This window comes from Apodemus sylvaticus, chromosome 1 (assembly GCF_947179515.1).
Source record: "Apodemus sylvaticus chromosome 1, mApoSyl1.1, whole genome shotgun sequence".
Classification (NCBI taxonomy): domain Eukaryota; kingdom Metazoa; phylum Chordata; class Mammalia; order Rodentia; family Muridae; genus Apodemus; species Apodemus sylvaticus.
In genome coordinates, this window is record NC_067472.1 from 114,449,133 (window position 1) to 114,467,275 (window position 18,143).

An 18,143-nucleotide genomic window follows, 5' to 3' on the forward strand; every position below is an offset into this window, starting at 1 on the left:
ATGTTACCAACAACATCATAAAATTATGAAATATTTGTGAGTGTCTGAAAAGCGAATAAGAAAAGTACTAAGAATTTCTTGTTATATTTCTGCTAGTCTTATATTTGTGGCAAGTATTAAAATGGTAGTTTATTGTTCCTACTAGCCTGACAGTTGAGCTAGAGGAAAAATATAGCCTATTAGGCTTAAATCAGTTGCCAATGACAAATCCCCAACATTTGTCTCTTTTCAAGATCTAAAATTTAGTAGGTCAGGTGTGCCTGCTGGGCATCCTTCCATCCAGCTCCCTGGACCTTTGCAATTTTCAAGATTTTCCAGTTTCAGTACTTTTGTCATAGTCCTGAATACACAGGACTCACACACAGCCCAACTTCATAAATCATCTATGCATTATTGAGATAGGTCACAGAGATGCATTCCTTCAGATTACAAGGCTCATTTTGGTCATGATAGAGACCTATCCTTTCTGTGCATGTCTTTTGCTATGGCTTTCGTAGCATCCTTAAAACTCAGGTTGAAGTTTAACTGGGATTTTTCTAGTACTGAGAGGGGAGCCTTTTAAGCAGTGACAGTTTATGAAGGCACTGTCCTCATGAGTGTATTGGCATCATTGTCATAGGAGCCTCTGCTAGTTATTTAAGGAGTGGATATAGGGCAAGCCCTTTGCCCTTCTGCCATATTCAGAAGCACGCCGTAGGCTCTTAGCAGACACTGACATTATTCTCCTGGACTTTCCAGGCTCCAGAACTGAACCAAATAAACCAATTCTTCATACATTTCCCAATCTATGGCACTCTGTTAGTTCAACAGTAAGCAGACTAAGACAGTTTTATGAATATGGGTATCTTTTTCCTAAAAGGTATTCATTTAGGAAGTGAAAAGTTAAGACCCATATGAAAGAAGGATATCACAAGGCACTCCGGAAAGAAGCTCTATGGGTCAGTATAGACGAGCTAAGGCCACTAAGGCTCAGGTCCATGAACAGACAGACCGTGCTAGGTAATGCTCTGGTAATAAAATTTTAAAGTTGGAAAGGGAAGATAACTCAGCTGGAAGCTGCTGGGTTAAAAAAAAAAAAGGAAATTGTTGAAGTCAGCAGCTGAGTTTTTGCTTAAAGCTCTTGGTGCTAATTAATCTAAATATGCCCTTTGAGGTATGTTTACTAGGCACATCTAGATCCGGAGACTTTGAAGCTTATATCCAAAGAAAAGTTAGATTAATGACTCTGCAGATGCCTAGAAACTTTAGTTCTACCATTTTTTTCCTTTGACATCTGAGTCCTATGGTTAATACAGTGAAAGGCTTTCTACACAAATGAAAATCTGTTGGCTCTTAAATCAGAGATTTTTTAGATAATAGAGACCTAAATTCACAGACCCGTCACTAGCCATCATTCTGCCTGCCATTTTGAAAAATTGTTCTTTTATTGTCAAAAGAAGGAAAACAGAAACAGGTTGCCTTAATGGAGAATGTATTAAGTGGCTTATAGCCTGTCAAGAATATTCTACTTCAAAAACTTGCTTTTTTTTTTTTTTTTTTTACCATCTCTCCTCAGTAGTAAGAGGTCTTATTATCATTTAGAAAACAGGGAAGATTCTGTCAGGCAGTGTACCAGTTCAGCTTTGTGTCACTATAATAAAATACCTGGGAGAACTAAGTTAGAAATAGAAAAGACCTATTTAACTCAGTTTTTGAGGCAAGATTGAACACGATGAGTATGTGGCTTCTGGTGAGAGCAGTAGGCAGTGATACTTGAGGGTAGAAGTGACATGAAAGCAATCGTTTATCTCTCCCAGAGAGAACTGAGAAAAGGAACAGGTCCCCTCCATGTAAAGATTGCAACAAAACTATCAAGACATTACTTGCGAAGTACATTTGGAGAGCACACAGCAATGACCTAAGGGATTTCCACTGGGCTCCACCTCCTGAATAGGTTCTACCTCTGTCCCTTGGTGTCACCACGAAGGCTAAGCATTTTGCATCTGGACATTGGGCGAGTATCTAGTGTTCAAATATTAGAAGCCTGTGGCTGCATAAGCCTAGCGCATGCTCTACTGTATGAGTTCAGTAGAGTAATAAGTAAAGTACAGCTTTAGCACATCTGTATACAGCCATTGTATGCAAGTTATAAATCACTGCTCTGAACTAGTCTGTATATAAGAATTAAAGAAAAGAATCAGGGATGAGGGTTGGCTCTTGGTTGAACCTAAAGAATGGCTGGCTCTTCATGGGAAGTGACTGCGTTCTGCTAGTCTCTCTTGAGTCTTATGGCTCTTACTCTCTCTGCGGTAGCTTTACTGTCTTGGATGATAGGCTCAGCAACTTCAAGCAAGAAATCCCAAGGGCAGCTACTCTCCTGTTTCTAATCTCATACTTAAAGTGCTTGGAATACTCTTCCTCCCTGCCCCATAGTCCAATGCAGAAACAACTGAGAGACATCTTCATGGACTTGTGTTACCCAGGTGTTAGACTTTACATCATACATCAACTTTCCATAGAGAATGTTAAAATGAAAAGTTTTCCACGATCTACCTGGAGGTCCTTATGCCTTAGCTTCAGGCTGGGTGCATGTGTAATTATTTTTTCTGTATCTATACAGATAATCACTTAGGGAACTATACACCAATCAATGGCACAAGCAGGGTGCTGAGATTGGCATTCTCCTCATGAGGAGACATATATTTCTATGAAGAAGAAGGGTGTTTCTCCAAGGGGAAGCTGGCTCTAATGCACAGACAAAACAGGAGCTGTATCCTGTGACAAAGACTGAAGTCAGGGCCATTGAAATAAACCATTTTATAAAGATGTCGGGATCTGGAGCAAATGCTACAGTCCATCAGTATCTCAAGCTACTAGAGAGTGGAAATGAAAGTGTAACAGGTTGTCATGGCTGGAACTCCAGTCTTGTGACTTAACAAAAGGAAAAGATATGTAAACAATGCTGGATTAGTCTATTAGTTGAGGATACAAATTCAGTTTTCAAATGTATTCATGAAGTTAACATATACATAGAATACATTGATGATTGTACAGATATGTTTTACAGTGCAATGAAATTTATCATTTACCACAAATATAGATGTAAACACAAAAACATATATCAGACAGACACAGAGACACACATGCTTTTAGAGGCTTGCCTTATTTCTTAAATCTTGTGATACTTTCATCCAAAGCTAATAAAACTTATTGAAATCCACTTTTTATAGCATTTTTATTGATATATTTTTATTTACATTGCAAATGATTTCCCCTTTTCTGGGTCCCCACTCCCCGCAAGTCCCATAAGCCCTCTTCAGTCCCCCTATTCTTCCATCCGCCCCTTCCCATTTCCCTGTTCTGGAATTCCCCTATACTCTTGCACCGAGTCTTTCCAGAACCAGGGGCCACACCTCCATTCTTTTTGGACATCATTTAATTTGTGGATTATGTCCTGGGTATTCAAAGTTTCTAGGCTAATATCCACTTATCAGTGAGTGCATACCCTGATTGATCTTTTGAGACTGGGTTACCTTACTTAGTATGATGTTCTCCAGCTCCATCCATTTGTCTAAGAATTTCATGAATTCATTGTTTCTAATGGCTGAATAGTACTCCATTGTGTATATATACCACATTTTTTTTATCCATTCCTCCGTTGAAGGACACCTAGGTTCTTTCCAGCTTCTGGCTACTACAAATAGGGCTGCTATGAACATAGTGGAGCATGTGTCCTTATTGCATTCTGAAGAATCCTCTGGATATATGCCCAGTAGTGGTATAACAGGGTCCTCAGGAAGTGACATGCCCAGTTTTCTGAGGAACCGCCAGACTGATTTCCAAAGTGGTTGCACCATCTCGCACACTTTTTTTAAATGTCTGAACAAATGTCAGTATTTGGGTGATATACTTGTATCTGAGTGATATAACACACACACATTTGTTATATATGCATTTTATATATGTATGTGTGTGTTCATGCACGTGTGCATGCACATGCATCTGTTTCAAGCATACTGAAAAGGTACATGATAATTAAATATACAATGGGATTTATGTGAGGAAATAATCTATTACCCAAAGTTACTTCACAAAACCAAAATAAGGCCTTGCTGTGTTTGACTTTATAATATAATATTGAAAAATCCATTAGCAAGCTTTTTGGGCTCTGATTATCATTTTCATTATTAGTAACTGAAAAGAACTAAGGCAGCCTAGAAAAAAATGAGGGCTCAGAAGCCTATTTCTCCTCATTACTTGATTGAATAGATACTTAATTCTATTTGAATTTAGGAATTTTCACAATGATCAATAATGTGGGATCAAACTATGACCTAAGTAAATTCAACATTGAAGACACCTGGATGAAGCTGGCCAGGCCATTGGATACCTTTAATGGGCAACCCATTATTTCATATGAACTGTTTTAAAAATTCTCATGTGCCTCACTTTTTACCCAAACTGGGTTTCATCTGTGAGAATTTTTGAGACTAAATATGTCAGTTACTTTTTTTCTGCCTTATTTGTGAGTAAAATAACAAGTAAGAAAAGACACGGATTTATACTCTAAGAAATGGCTACAGTCTTTGATTATCTTACTGGTTGAAAAGAATATCCCTATCTTGTTAAGGACAGAGGGGAGTTATGGAAGGCACCAGAAATGTATTTGTCATCTTTGTTCAACCACAGTCATGAATTTTGGTCAAGGTTTCTCAGGCATGCTGAATCTATTACCCATGCAAGTGAAATAGCTTCTTATGGTGTAAATCATACAAGGAATCCACAGTCTGTTAGCCTCCTATACAGAGCACTGACAAATCACTCATAGGCATGGTAGTTACTCATCTGATGTGACAGATAACCCTGGGTATCAGTAAGGCTTCAGAGATAACAGGTGCCCCTGGCTGAGTGTTTGTTAGTAACAGGAATTTGTTCTCTTAGATTGTAGGAATCTTTGACTCCTCTCTTCTATCCTGAAATGTAATAGGGATCAGTTTTATATTTTTTTCCCACCTTAGATAGGGTTTCTCTGTGTAGCCCCGACTGGCTGTCCAGGGTCTCATTCTGTAGACCAGGCAGGCCTAGAACTAACAGTGATCCACTTTTTCTAACAGTGATCCACTTTTTCTGTTTCCCAAGTGCTAGGATTAGAGACATGAGCCATCACCACCCAGTTGCTTCTATAATTTCTAATATATTTAACCAGTCTATTTTAATTCATTGTTGGCCAATTTTACCTATTAATTATGCTTTAAGTGACACACTTGTGCTTTCTTCTCAGTCCTATGACATGAAGATCCAGTGCTACAGCTCAAACAATGTTTTCACACCACAGATATGACTACACCACTTTCACGACTAAAACTCTTCAAGCCTTCAAGACCTAAATTAGCTTACTTGCAACATTAACCAGTGCATTCGTTTTCTCACCTGTTCTGTCTCTCTAACCTGTCTTCTTCCAATTCTTGCTTCACGGCTTAAAAACTACATTTATTGTAAACGATTTGAGCCTGTGACTATTCTGGGGACATTTGAGTAGTTGTTTGCTACTCATGTCTGAAAGGTTTTCTTTTTCTGCTTCTTCCTATATGCTTACTTTCTTCTCATTGCCCATAGTCTAGCTGAAGTGTGTCATAGAACCACTCACCTTTTGGGCCAGATGTCCATAACACTCTCTTCTGCTTCATGGTTACTATTTACTATTCTAGTGCCATGCATCATATGAAACTAATGGACTTTGTCCATTAGTATCACATTTAGTACAAGCTTGACAAACTGTGGCATGAAAGACTTTCATGGGACTTAGTATGCTTAGCACGTGGCTAATCAATCCAAGAGCTCTAGAATAGAGAATGACTTATCTATTTGCCTTCAAATTGTCCATTATTTTTGCCATTTTATGTCCCATGATAAGTTACATAAAAACACTATTATAAAATACACCCTATGAGGCCATTCCAATGGCAGTGAGAGAGACAGATTCTATTCCCTCTTTAGTTTAAGTTCAAGACCTGTGTTTGTGAAAGAACATTGGTCAAGAGGAAAAGCCAAGCTAAGCTTCTTGGGAAAGATGGTATTTAAGTGGTCCTTCAAAGGGACACTAACTCAGTGTAACAGAGTTGATCTTAATCAACTCCTTCCTAATATGTGATGTTCTCTGAAGTGTCTAACAAGTTATTTATTCTCTGTGACAGAGACTCTTAGTAAATAAAAAAAATGGAGTTCACAGAATATACTTTATGAAGATATTATTAAATGTGACCATTTAATTAATGTTATAGAGATTTGATGGAAATGTACAAACTGTAAGTTCAAGAAGAAGGGCTATGATTTTTGTACCTTTGGAAGACTGGCATCTAACAACAAAAACAGTAAGAAAAAGATAGGATGTAGAAGGACTTCTTGTTTATCTCTTGTAAACTGCCCATTAAGACTTAGTGTCTGTTTGTCTTTTTTTCTTTTTTTATATTCACATATTTCTGCCTTAGTCATTGTACCAATGTCTCTGTATCTAGAACTAACAGTGATCCACTTCTTCTGCTTCCCAAGTGCTAGGATTAGAGACATGAGCCATCACCACCCAGCTGCTTCTATGATTTCTAATATATTTAATCAGTCTATTTTAATTCATTGTTGGCCAATTTTACCTATTAATTATGCTTTAAGTGGCATACTTGTGCTTTCTTCTCAGTCCTATGACATGAAGATCCAGTGCTACAGCTAAAACAATGTTTTCACACCACAGATATGACTACACCACTTTCACGACCAAAACTCTTCAAGTTGAATCATTGAGAGATTGAACTCACCTGATGTGGCTAGTCTTGACTACAAGCTTTTTCTGGGGATCACCCATCTGTCTCATAAAGCTGGAAATACAGGTGGGCTACCATGTTTTCCTGGAATCTAAGTGGAATTTGGTGATCTAAGGTCTCACACTGATGCATGTCTTGCAAGCACTTTAACTAAATATCAAGAAGTCTCCCTTGCCCTGGCTCCTTTTTAAAAGTAAAGTTTCTCAATAGTAATAATGTGCTTCCAAGAACTGACATATTAATAAAATGATACATTAAGAATATATGTGCATAATATTATAAACATTTAAACTGATTGATTCACTTTCAAGCATCATCTGAGATAAATACAAACACTTTAGGTTCATCCCCTAATATGAAAACTGTGGTCCAGTGAAGGTACACATAGAGTTCAAGGTCATCTGAACAGCAACTATTAGAGTGAGTATTTCAAAACTCCATGCAACTTCTTCGCTGTCCTTCCAGTAGCAGAGGCACAAGTGATTTACAAACTTTTCTGATAACTACTACAGTATACAGAGATACAGAAGTGACTGAATATACACAAATAGCATATATATACACATACATACATACATACACATACATACATACATACATACATACATACATACATACATATATAATCGAGGGATGTAAGCATGTAAAGGAAGGTTCCTCCAAGCAGAAAGAATCGCTGTTAGCGAGGCCTTGAGGTGAGAAAAGCATGGAATTTTTGAGGAATCCCAAGAGAGTCAGTGCAGATGGAGCAAGATGTGTGAAGAGAGAGGAGCAGGGAAGACGTCTGATAATGCTTGATAACGCTTGATAGATAATGATGCTCAGTGCAATTCTCGTCCTTTGGGAATTTTTGTTTTTGTTTTTGTTTTTGTTTTTAATAACAGAAGTGGTACATTCTGGGTTACATTTTGAAAACAACTATCCTAATTACTTGGTGAACAATGAAGCAATCTAATAGAGTGGTCCAGGCATGGGTGAGCTTGCTTTCATAGGAAATAAAAATAGGTTGATTTTGATATCTGTATTTTATGCAAGTATATGCAGCCCTGCTCATAGGTCCTGAAAAATTTAAATAAATGATACTTTGGAGATAATTTTGGCTGGATAATAAGGGAAAGAGCAGACAAAGACTGTTAGAAGAGAAGCAGCTTTGGACAGAAGGGAGGGAGTCCTGGGGAAGGGACCCCTGAGTATTTAAGCGAATGTGTGAGATTGACAGTTAGCTGTACACAATAGCTGAGGAACAGGGTCACAGCTTCCGATTCAGGAAGGGAGTCAACTGAGGAGTTTTAAGGTGTAGATCTTGATGAGATCTGGCACTCTAGAAGGAGTGCTGCTGAAGAGGTATTTTCACTTGGTATCTGAAATAATACACCATTTACAGGAACAATAGCAAAGAAACCACAATTAGAAAAATAGCAAAGTAAGGAGAGCCCAGAAAAATATTATGTTCTATTTTTTTTCAAAAGAAGACATCTTTGATGACCTAGTGACAGATAAACTGCTATACCAAATGATCCTGACAAATTTATTAGGACTGAGAATGGATGCTCTGATTGGGCAAGACAGAAACCTTCATAATTGTGACAGAGCTGACTTTAAATTGTCTCTGTGTATGGAGGGTGGTCCATAAGTAGGTTAAAATGGAGTACAAGTTATGTATTTTATTGTAGCACATACCTGCATTTCTGACATTTGGGAGGCAGGAGGATTGTTACAAGATTGAGCTCATCCTCTCTGCAATGCAAGTGCTTGGTTAGAAAAGTGAGATGTTATCTCAAAAGAAAAGGAAAGGAAAGGAAAGGAAAGGGAAGGAAAGGAAAGGAAAGGAAAGGAAAGAGAACAACAACAAATAAAAGTAAAAAGAAAATGGGTGAATAAAGTATACTAAATAAAACTATACATTTTCCTACAAGCAAAATAGTCTAATGTGGCAAGAGATGGGTAATATGGCAGCATTATATTTGGTCAAGTAATGTCATCTCATTAATAAGCGATATTATGCAATGTCCATGTTGAAAATGCAGATGTCACTGTAGATGCAGAGTCTTCAATTGAATAAAAAGTTATAAAATCTGGGACTAAGCGCCGTCCCAGAAAGGAAACAGAAACATTCTTTCACTTTCCTGGCAAAAGTTCATTGCCACATGGTCATAGAAAAACAAGGTAGAAGTGAAATCATGACATCATTTCTTACTTTGTCTCACAGGCATGAAGGGCAGTTTTCAGTTGACAGTAACCATGAGGAAGAGTGGGATTTAGAGATGTGAAGATATCAAGGAAATGCGAAAGTTTTCTCAGAGAAGAGAAAAATTTTCTAGTGAAGTATTTGAGAATTTTCAGGAGAGTTTTGAGAGTAATGGGTCAATGGTTAAAACCTTAACGCAAGCTAAGTGTTTCCTTGGCCCTGGGCAGCAGCTCAGGTGCTGATATAGAATGAATGAAAGGGAGTTTAACGACCTGTTAAAAGAGATGAGATTTTGATGCATGGAACAAATCTGACAAATGTGAAATATATGCAAAGAATATATGAGATGGGTATTGAGAATGCTGGACTTAGCTACATTTAGTATATAAAGGAATGGTGGATGTAAAGGATGAAAACCATAGGGGGAAACCATGAAATTAATGGAGATTGTGGAATTGCGGGAGAACCCTACTGAAGACGATGCATGGCACAGAGGATTTGGGGGTGTACAATTAATGGAAAGTGACAAGTTTAATGTATGACTGGAAGTCCCAGAACATGAAAACAGAGAGAATGTATGCTTGCTTAGGAGTAGGGAACAAGTGCCTCTGAGAATCCAGACTAGAACCTACCATTGTTTGGCTCCAAATGGATGCTCTGTCTCTCTCTCTCAACTTGATTTTGGCCTCAAGTTATCTGCTGATCTATGCACCAAGCTAATAAAACAGTGATCTCCTAAAGATGTGTGCATACTGAGTAGGGAAGGGAGAAGAATCAATCACATATTGAGACCTGCTCAGTTGCATAGGCTCTGGGCTTAGATGGCTCTAAACTTATATCTTGCACAGTACCTCACTAAGTCAAGTCGCCAGCTCTAAAGAGGAGGGTAGTGATTTACAAATGTGTGTAGCTTTTCTTCTTTCTCTCTCTCACTTGAACTGATTTCCTCTAATTTTACTTTCTCTCTTAGCATGCTATTAAAATTTTATCAAAGTCTATAATGAATGTTTTAAAGACTCCATCTGGCAAACAATTAACTTCCTATGTAAATTTCTTTAAGACTACTCACACTCAATAAAAATTAAACTTAAACGAAAAATCTGTTGACTCATGAAAGTGAATAGCCAGAAATTAAAGAGGAAATATAAATTTAAAAAGATCCATAGTATTAACTCATACTTGAATGAAAGCTCACAAGGTAATAATTATTTTTTTCATTTTACATTAATGTATTATAAAATTAATAAAGATGTTTAGAAGATATGCACAAAGTAACAACTAAAATCAACTCAAATCCTTAATAAGATGACAGTGCATTTAACATTTGATGTATATACTTTCAGGTCTGTTATATGTATTTATTTATGTATGTTATATATGTATATATGTATATATGCTGTATTTATTTTAATATAACTCAAGGAATAGTTAGAAGTTAATATAATTATTCTACCTAGATTTTTAAGTACAGAAATTAATAAGTAGATATTTAGTGAAAGAATAAAACAACTCTATGTAGGGGTGTGGGCTTCTCAAATGAGAGTCAAACATTACTATGTTCACAAGTTATTTAAAGGAATTCATTAACTTCTTGGAGTATTATTCTCAAGAGTTGCTAATAAATATAAATTGGTTCTTGGAATGATTCCCAAGGTGCACCTGACATTAATACAGTTGCTACAATAAAATCTTAGGTCATAGAGATACAGGGAGGTAAGGACAACTTCACTGCAAACCAAAGTTAAAAACCTTGTTTGAGATTCTAACAAATTTCTTAGGGATGAACAAAGTCCTAACCAAAGTCATACACATTGAGGCCTTAAATCTGGTCCATTCCTATTTTCATATAAAATGTCTCCAAATAAAGAGGACAACTCAGGGAGAGAAGAATCAAGTATACAGTAAGACCAGTTTAGTTGCATAGGTTCTGGGTTTAGAAGGCTCGCCATTTTCATTTTGTATTGTACCTCACAAACCATATTGCCACCACACACCTGCCATTCCTAAATATTTCTTTCAAGTGTGAGCTTTTGATTATGTTTTTATCAAAATTAAATGTGACACTACAAAAAAAGTCAGCTGTGATTCCATCCCTCAGAGGGTTGTGATTTGCTTTTTGTTGAGAGAACCATACAAAATATGCTTTTTGCGTTTATAAAGAACAAATCATCCAAGATTGATTCTCTCTTTACAAAGTAAATTGCTTGCTAATATCTGTCAGTAATCCTTACAAACAGAATGATAAATTGTGTGGGAATCCTTGATTCTCAGCTGGTGAGAAGCTTCAACCAGACTGTGGGGTCTACCATTTTTTCCCAATGTTTAACTTTCCCTCACTTTTATTTTTCAAAGAAAAGAACACTTCATAACTTTTTAAAATTTTATTAAGACTTTTGGAAATGTTTTCAGTGTGATTTAATTAATATTTGAGTGTATTTTTAAACTATATTAAAATGATTATAAAATTGTTTAGTACAATTGAGATATGCTTTGTATTCTTGCAATTACAAAGTATTCTAAAATGAAATCGAAATATAATATGATTAATATTATATAATAAAGCAGTAAACACAATTTTAAGCCTTCACTGTTTTAAACAATATAAGTATGAGCAGTTGTAAGATTTGTCTATTCTGATGAACGTAATTGTGCTAAAGCTATGCTTTTGTTTAACCAAGGTTTTTGATCACTATTTCCAAATTAACTCATTTTCAGGACTGGTTATTGTCACTGGATATTATGACTCCTTTGAAATATTTGCCAATTAGGTCCCTAACTATTCATGCCTCTTGTCTTCATTTCCTAATGAGGGTAAGTAAGCAGTTTTATGCTCACTTTAGAAAGATATAATTATCCTGTTAGTGCTTTCTGATATTGTCTTTTCCTAGATGGCCTTTGACATTTCTTTTGTGTTCTGTAAAACACACAAATATATTAGGGCTATGTGGCAGAGTTTCCTTTATTTGCCAGAAGTCTTCTTCTTACATATTTTTCAGAGCTCTGCAGGGATGCTGTGAATCTGTCTTTGTGGACAGACATTAAGTTTATTACTCCTCTAGTTAATGAAAGAGAAGATGTGTGGTAGCTGTCCATCAGATTACAACATCAGTATCACACAATTGGGAACATCTTGTAGTATGTCATAAAAACATACCACAAAATCATCATAAATAACAAAACATTCAGAAGAGAGCTGTGCAAGCTCTTGCGCTTTTTCTGCCTTTTCCGTTTGTTACTCCAGGTTCTGGCCACATGATTTACAAATTGAACATTCTGGTTATTCAATCTTTTATCCCAATGTTATCTACTGCAATAATTTCACTACTATTTTCCCTGGAAATCTGACATGGTGTTTTGGGTTAAGAAATAGAATTTTGCATTTTCACAAGACAACAAACTGGTACCTAGAAGGTAGAATGCAAAGTTAAGGGTTTTAAAATTTTCTTACCCTCTCCAATGTAATTTCTTCAAATTCATATTCAATTTCTGTTCCATTGACCTATTAACAGGGAGAGAAAAGAGTGAGAATTACTAATGCATTTTGAGTATGATATTCTCCACTTAAGAGTGATGGGGAACTTTAGGGGTGGTGACATGCACCTGTCTTTCCAGAAGATTTCCTTCATGATATACTTTTGATTATATTTTCCCCAAATAAAATGAAGTGCTACAAAAATAATTAATGATGATTCCATCCCTTAAGGGTGTTACTATTTTGTTGCTTTTTTATGTGAGGGGACAATAGAAAATATTCATTTTAAGTTTATGAACAACAAACTATCTAGGGGTAATGATATAATTACAAAGGAAATTGCTTGCTAACATCGGTTTAAATCTTACCAATGAAAGCTAAAGTATGACCTTCAAAATGGCAGTGAAAAACTAATGTGATCTTTCTCCTTCTCTCCCTATCTCCTCTACTCTATTTCTCTTCTGCCTCCTCCTTTTCCTCCTCCTCCTCGTTCTTCTCCTCCTCTTCCTCCTCCTCTTCCTATTCTATTCCTCTTCTGCTAACTCCTTTTTTCCTCCTGCTTCTCCTCTTTCTCCTTTCTCTCGAGGAACAAAACTACATTAAATAACAACCAAGCCAGCTAAGAAATTCCATGTCTTTAGTGACTCAAGTCCAAGTAACATATTTCAATTATTCTTCACTATGCTTGTTGGGAAGCTGTGGACCATGAAAGCATGTTCAAATACTTCAGAAGGAATAAATAAAGTAGGATATGTTTTAGAATTCCTCATTAGAAACTGCTTCAACAACCTAAACAATTCTTTAGTTGATTTGAATTTACAAAGAGAAATACATTTTGAATATAGTTGGGTACCTATAGTTCAACAGATGCTGTAAAACTATCTGCCAAACATTCAATTCCCATTTTTATCTCCTACAGATTTCTTCTTACCCAACTAAAATTTTAGAGAAAAACCTTTCAAATTGTCTATTTTTTCTTCCTTAAAGTATATCTCAGCAGTGCCATTAGAGTTTAGGAACCATTCAAGGACTCAGTTTTCCAACCACAAAACTGTGATTTATTTAAAGTGCTAACATCAGTTTGGTTCCACCCTTATGAAATGTAAATATAGTACATGAGAATAAGGACTATATGGAGGCAAGGTCTAGATAGGCAGTCCCTTTACCCGATGTAGAACTCAGTCAACAGGGAGCTGGAGAAACAGCCAAGAGAATAAATGTAAGAACTCTACTGATCTACAACCACAGATATTTGTCAATTCTCTTTCATGAGAAACATTATTGATGGAAGATGTACCTGCAGTTGTAATCAGAAAAAATATAGAACCACAAGGGTGATGGACTATGCCTCAGTGACTTACTAGGAGCATGTTTCTGATTATTCAATTACATGAGCTAATTGGTGAATCACATTTTACTGTGTTATTACATTATCAAACAGACCTAAACTAAATTAGATTTTCTGGGCTTCAGCAATTCAGTGACTCACAGAAAAGGGCTTTGTGATGTCAGAAAGCATCAGTACCTTTACAGGGTTGTTTAGTTGAGCACATGTAAAACAAAAGGAAAAAAAAAAACTCTCAAAGCTCCATGGATATGTATTCTTCTGTTTGAAGTTTTGTTTATATTTTAACTTTCCATAGTGGATAGAAGGAGGGCACCAGGAAAAGACTGAATTAATGTGACATGTTTTTCATTCCCTCAGTATGATTCCTTGAAGCCTCTCTTTGCTTCACTGGTTTTCTGGAGGGAAACCCTTTGTGTTATTAGAGTGCTGTAAACTGGGGAAGGGGAATAAGCATCAGAGAGACGAAAATAAGCCTCCGATAGTAAATAGCCAAAGATTCACAGTGAACAGCATTCGTTCAAGGAGTAGTTAGAACACAAGCATATTTTACTGATTTGCATTACAGAGAATATATAGTAGCATGTATAACTTTTGTTTCGCAGTTCTAAGGTTATGCATGCTGAATATTAGATCAAAGATTCATTCCAAATTCATATTATAATTATTATTCTGAAGTTCACTTCTCAGCTTCATGAACAGGCGATACAAGTTGAGTCAGCTGGCTTCTTTGTACTCTAAGGATCTTTAGTTTTCAACTAAAGAATGAAATGTTATTTGTCTGGTTCAACAATATCCAGGCTCTTAAGGATAAGCAGTGACATCCAGGATGTAATCTTGGTATAAAAAGAAAATTTCGTGTCTGTACCAGAATCTATCAAAGTTAAAGAGCAGTGAATGTTTTTAACCATAGGTGCACCAACATTTCAACCTTAACTTGAAAACAATTTAAAATATGGAATCATGGAGCTAGTGTGGGAATTTGGGAATAAGTTACTTTATAGGCTCTAATGCTTATTTCCTCATTAGAAGAAGAGTGAAGGCTACATTCTCTTGTTGAGCTCTAAGGGGAAAAAAAAAGTAAGATACAAACTCTCTTGGCAGCGATTTTGATAAAAAGAACAAAACATAAGACCTAAGAATATCTGTATTTTAATGAGAAGTTCCTAAGTCTTGATTGATTTTTTTTTTTGTGGCTGTTTAGAGCCCTTTCAATTAATTGGACTGGGAGACTCTTCCATATATATTTAGAGTGTGGTCATTTACTGATGAATCAAGGAGTGTCTGCAGAGAATCACCTCACCCATCATCTTGAGCATCCTTTTATGGAAAACAAAGCTATGTTGAGTATGACTCTCATTTACTTTTGGCAATGGACATACAATAAACATCCACTGTTATATGATCTTCTCCCCAAGGGCTCAATCTAATCCACACCAGTTCCTCAGCATGCAACTTTTCAAATTTTATTTACGTGTGTGTGTGTGTGTGTGTGTGTGTGTGTGTAGGCATATGTGTTTATGATGAATGTGCATGAATGTTCAAGGACATGTAAGTCACAGCATATGTGTGGAAGTAAATGGAAAAACTCAGGTATTGGTCCTCACCTTCTATGTTGTTTGAAAGAGAGTTTTGATGAATAGGACAGGCTAGCAGGCCCATAAGCCTCTGGGAGATATTCCAGACTGGGCCTTCCTTCTCACTGTAGAGACACAGTTGTTCTAGACCTGTGCTAATTTTATGTATGTTTGAGGGATTTAAACTCATGTCTTCACATTTCTACAGTAAGCAATTTATTTGCAAGTACATATTCCTAACTCTTCTAATACACAGCTTTCTATTTGTGATGTTCTCTTTCTGAAAAGAATTCTAACAAATATATTTTCTCTTGACAAGTCACATTTCCTGTGATCTTTAAGCATGATAGTAATAGTGATTCTGATAGTATGGAGGTCAGAAAGTTGCACAGTTGGAGTCATTGTCACTCCAGCCCTGGCCCTGTTTGCCACTTTATAATCTCTTTCTATTGTGAAAAGTAGAAAACCAAGGGACAGGCATTTTGGAAAATCAAGAAGATATACAGAATTTCCCAGTTTTGAAAAATATGATTTTAGCACAACAGGCTATTTCCATTGCCTTTGCTTATCGTCCACCATAGCTACGTAACATGATCCTATAGGTGAAAACACAACATGGTTTGGCTCTAGGACATGAAGAAATCACTCTCAAAGCAACTGGTAAACTTCCTCCCTCCTTTTGTAGCACTAAGATGTGTTGTGCAGGCTGCTGGTAGAAAAGACATCGGTGGAATTATGCAGGTGCGACACATTATGCTGCACTACCTAACATCCAGGCAGTGTATGCCCACTGGTTCACATTATGGTTACGGGGTAACAAACAGCTTGCTGATTGGATTTAAGGCCTGTTCCACAAGAGGGAATTTCATGTTTGGTACTGGTAAACTAGTCAAAGCCCCATGGCTGAGAGAACTGAGATCACAGTTCTAAGTTAGAAATTGCTATTGTTTTGCTAAATGTTCATGTTGTCAAATTGTTTTCTAAGTATGTATGTATGTATGTATGTATGTATGCATGTATGTATGTATGTATTTTTAGTTGGCAGCAATCAATGCAGAGTCTGCTTGCTGAGAATAACAAACTATGAGAACACAGCCCCAAAGGGGGCATGCTCATCAGCAAGTTTTTACCAAAGGCTTAGGAGACATTATGGAAGAGGAGACAGAAAGAGCGCAAGAGCTTGAGGATGAGGAGGCACTCTGTGAGATGCTGGGTTGTGACACAGCATGGCTATTTCACCACAAACTCAACACCTCCCTGTACTGAGGAGCTTCTCCCTGTTGATAGTTGGTGGGAATAGAAAATAATTCTTCTTTGTGGGTATGACCATTGGTAGTTTCCCATTCTCCAGCGATTCCAGAGGCCGTATGTCTACCTACACATAGGCAACGCTAATTGGGCTGAGTGCATGAGAGAGGGTGGGGGAGGGAGAGAGAGAGAGACAGAGAGACAGAGAGAGAGAGAGAGACAGAGAGAGAGACAAAGAGAGAGAGAGACAGAGAGTCAGAGACAGAGAGACAGAGACAGAGAAAGACAGAGACAGAGACAGAAAGAGACAGAGACAGAGACAGAGACAGAGAGACAAAAAGAGAGGAGAGAACATAAGTTTTAAGTTAGGAGAAAAATGTATTACAGGGCTTTGTGAAGAGTTGGAGGGTAAAATGGGAAATAGATATGATCATGTTTTAGTATATATGTGGAAGGAATTTTCAAAGATTAAAAATATTCTTCTTTTGATAATTAATTTTTCTCTGTATACTTGATGGCTCTAGTTTCTCTGGCAGCCAAAAACCCATTTGATGGCACACATTGTCCAGCACTTTTCTGTCCAGGAAGCCTTGTTGGACTCATTTTGCACTTAAGATAAAGACCCTCAGCCCACCGACATTCCAACTCGGTACTTAAAGTTATCATTTTATAAACTTGGAATAATTTGTATATATTTTTCTGCCCCTGGAACTTTTTAGCCAATTTTACTGCCTTTCCCCCCTTCACTGCTATAGTAACCACCTGCCTGGATGATAACATAATTTGATTTCAAGATTTATTTTTATCTCCGAAAAGATACTTTTTTCATGAATAGCACAGGTGAAGTGTTTCTTGCTTTAATCTTTTTTAAATTGGAATCTTAATGATTTCCTTGATTTAAAAAAAATTACCACCTTTTAAATTTCCTTAAAGCTAAGAACATACTGAACTTCAAGAAGAACAGATTCTTACATCTCCCAATGCCACATATTTTAACAAGTGCTGAAACAGAAACATCAAAGTACAGGCCTCTAAAGACCAAACAAAATTCTGCCCAAAGAACAATTATTAGATATTTATAACAAACCATGTAGAGTGACAGATACTGAGAAAATAGACTTTAAGATATACACATATTCTCATGAAACACATCCTGTAATGAGAACTAACACACAGGCATCTTAAGTCCTCCTAATGGCGAGTCGAGTCGGGAGTTGGTGAGTGGGTGGGTGGGATAGGGAGCACCCACGTAGAAGCAGGGGAAAGGGGGGTGGGATAGGGAGCACCCACATAGAAGCAGGGGAAAGAGGGGTGGGATAGGGAGTTTTTGTAGGGGAAAACTGGGAAGGGGATAACTTTTGAAATGTAAATAAATAAAAAAACAATAAAAAAATTTAAAAAGTGTGACAGACAATATACAAAATACAGAGTTGAGTAATGGCCACCACCCCACTATTTGCCATGTACAAGGTTCTTGAATACCTAGTATTTGTAACAAACACATATTTAGTTGCTTTAC

General features: G+C 36.8%; 1 protein-coding gene across 10 annotated transcripts in view; it reads right to left on the reverse strand.

Annotated features, from left to right (window-relative positions):
* Dlg2 (discs large MAGUK scaffold protein 2) overlaps positions 1-18,143 on the reverse strand; it is a 1,203,331-nt gene that overhangs the window by 632,657 nt on the left and 552,531 nt on the right. For all 10 annotated transcript variants that reach the window (XM_052158733.1, XM_052158754.1, XM_052158740.1 and 7 more), the window contains one exon: positions 12,431-12,481. In XM_052158733.1, coding sequence (XP_052014693.1) covers positions 12,431-12,481 — 51 coding nt within the window. The remainder of the gene's footprint in view (positions 1-12,430; positions 12,482-18,143) is intronic.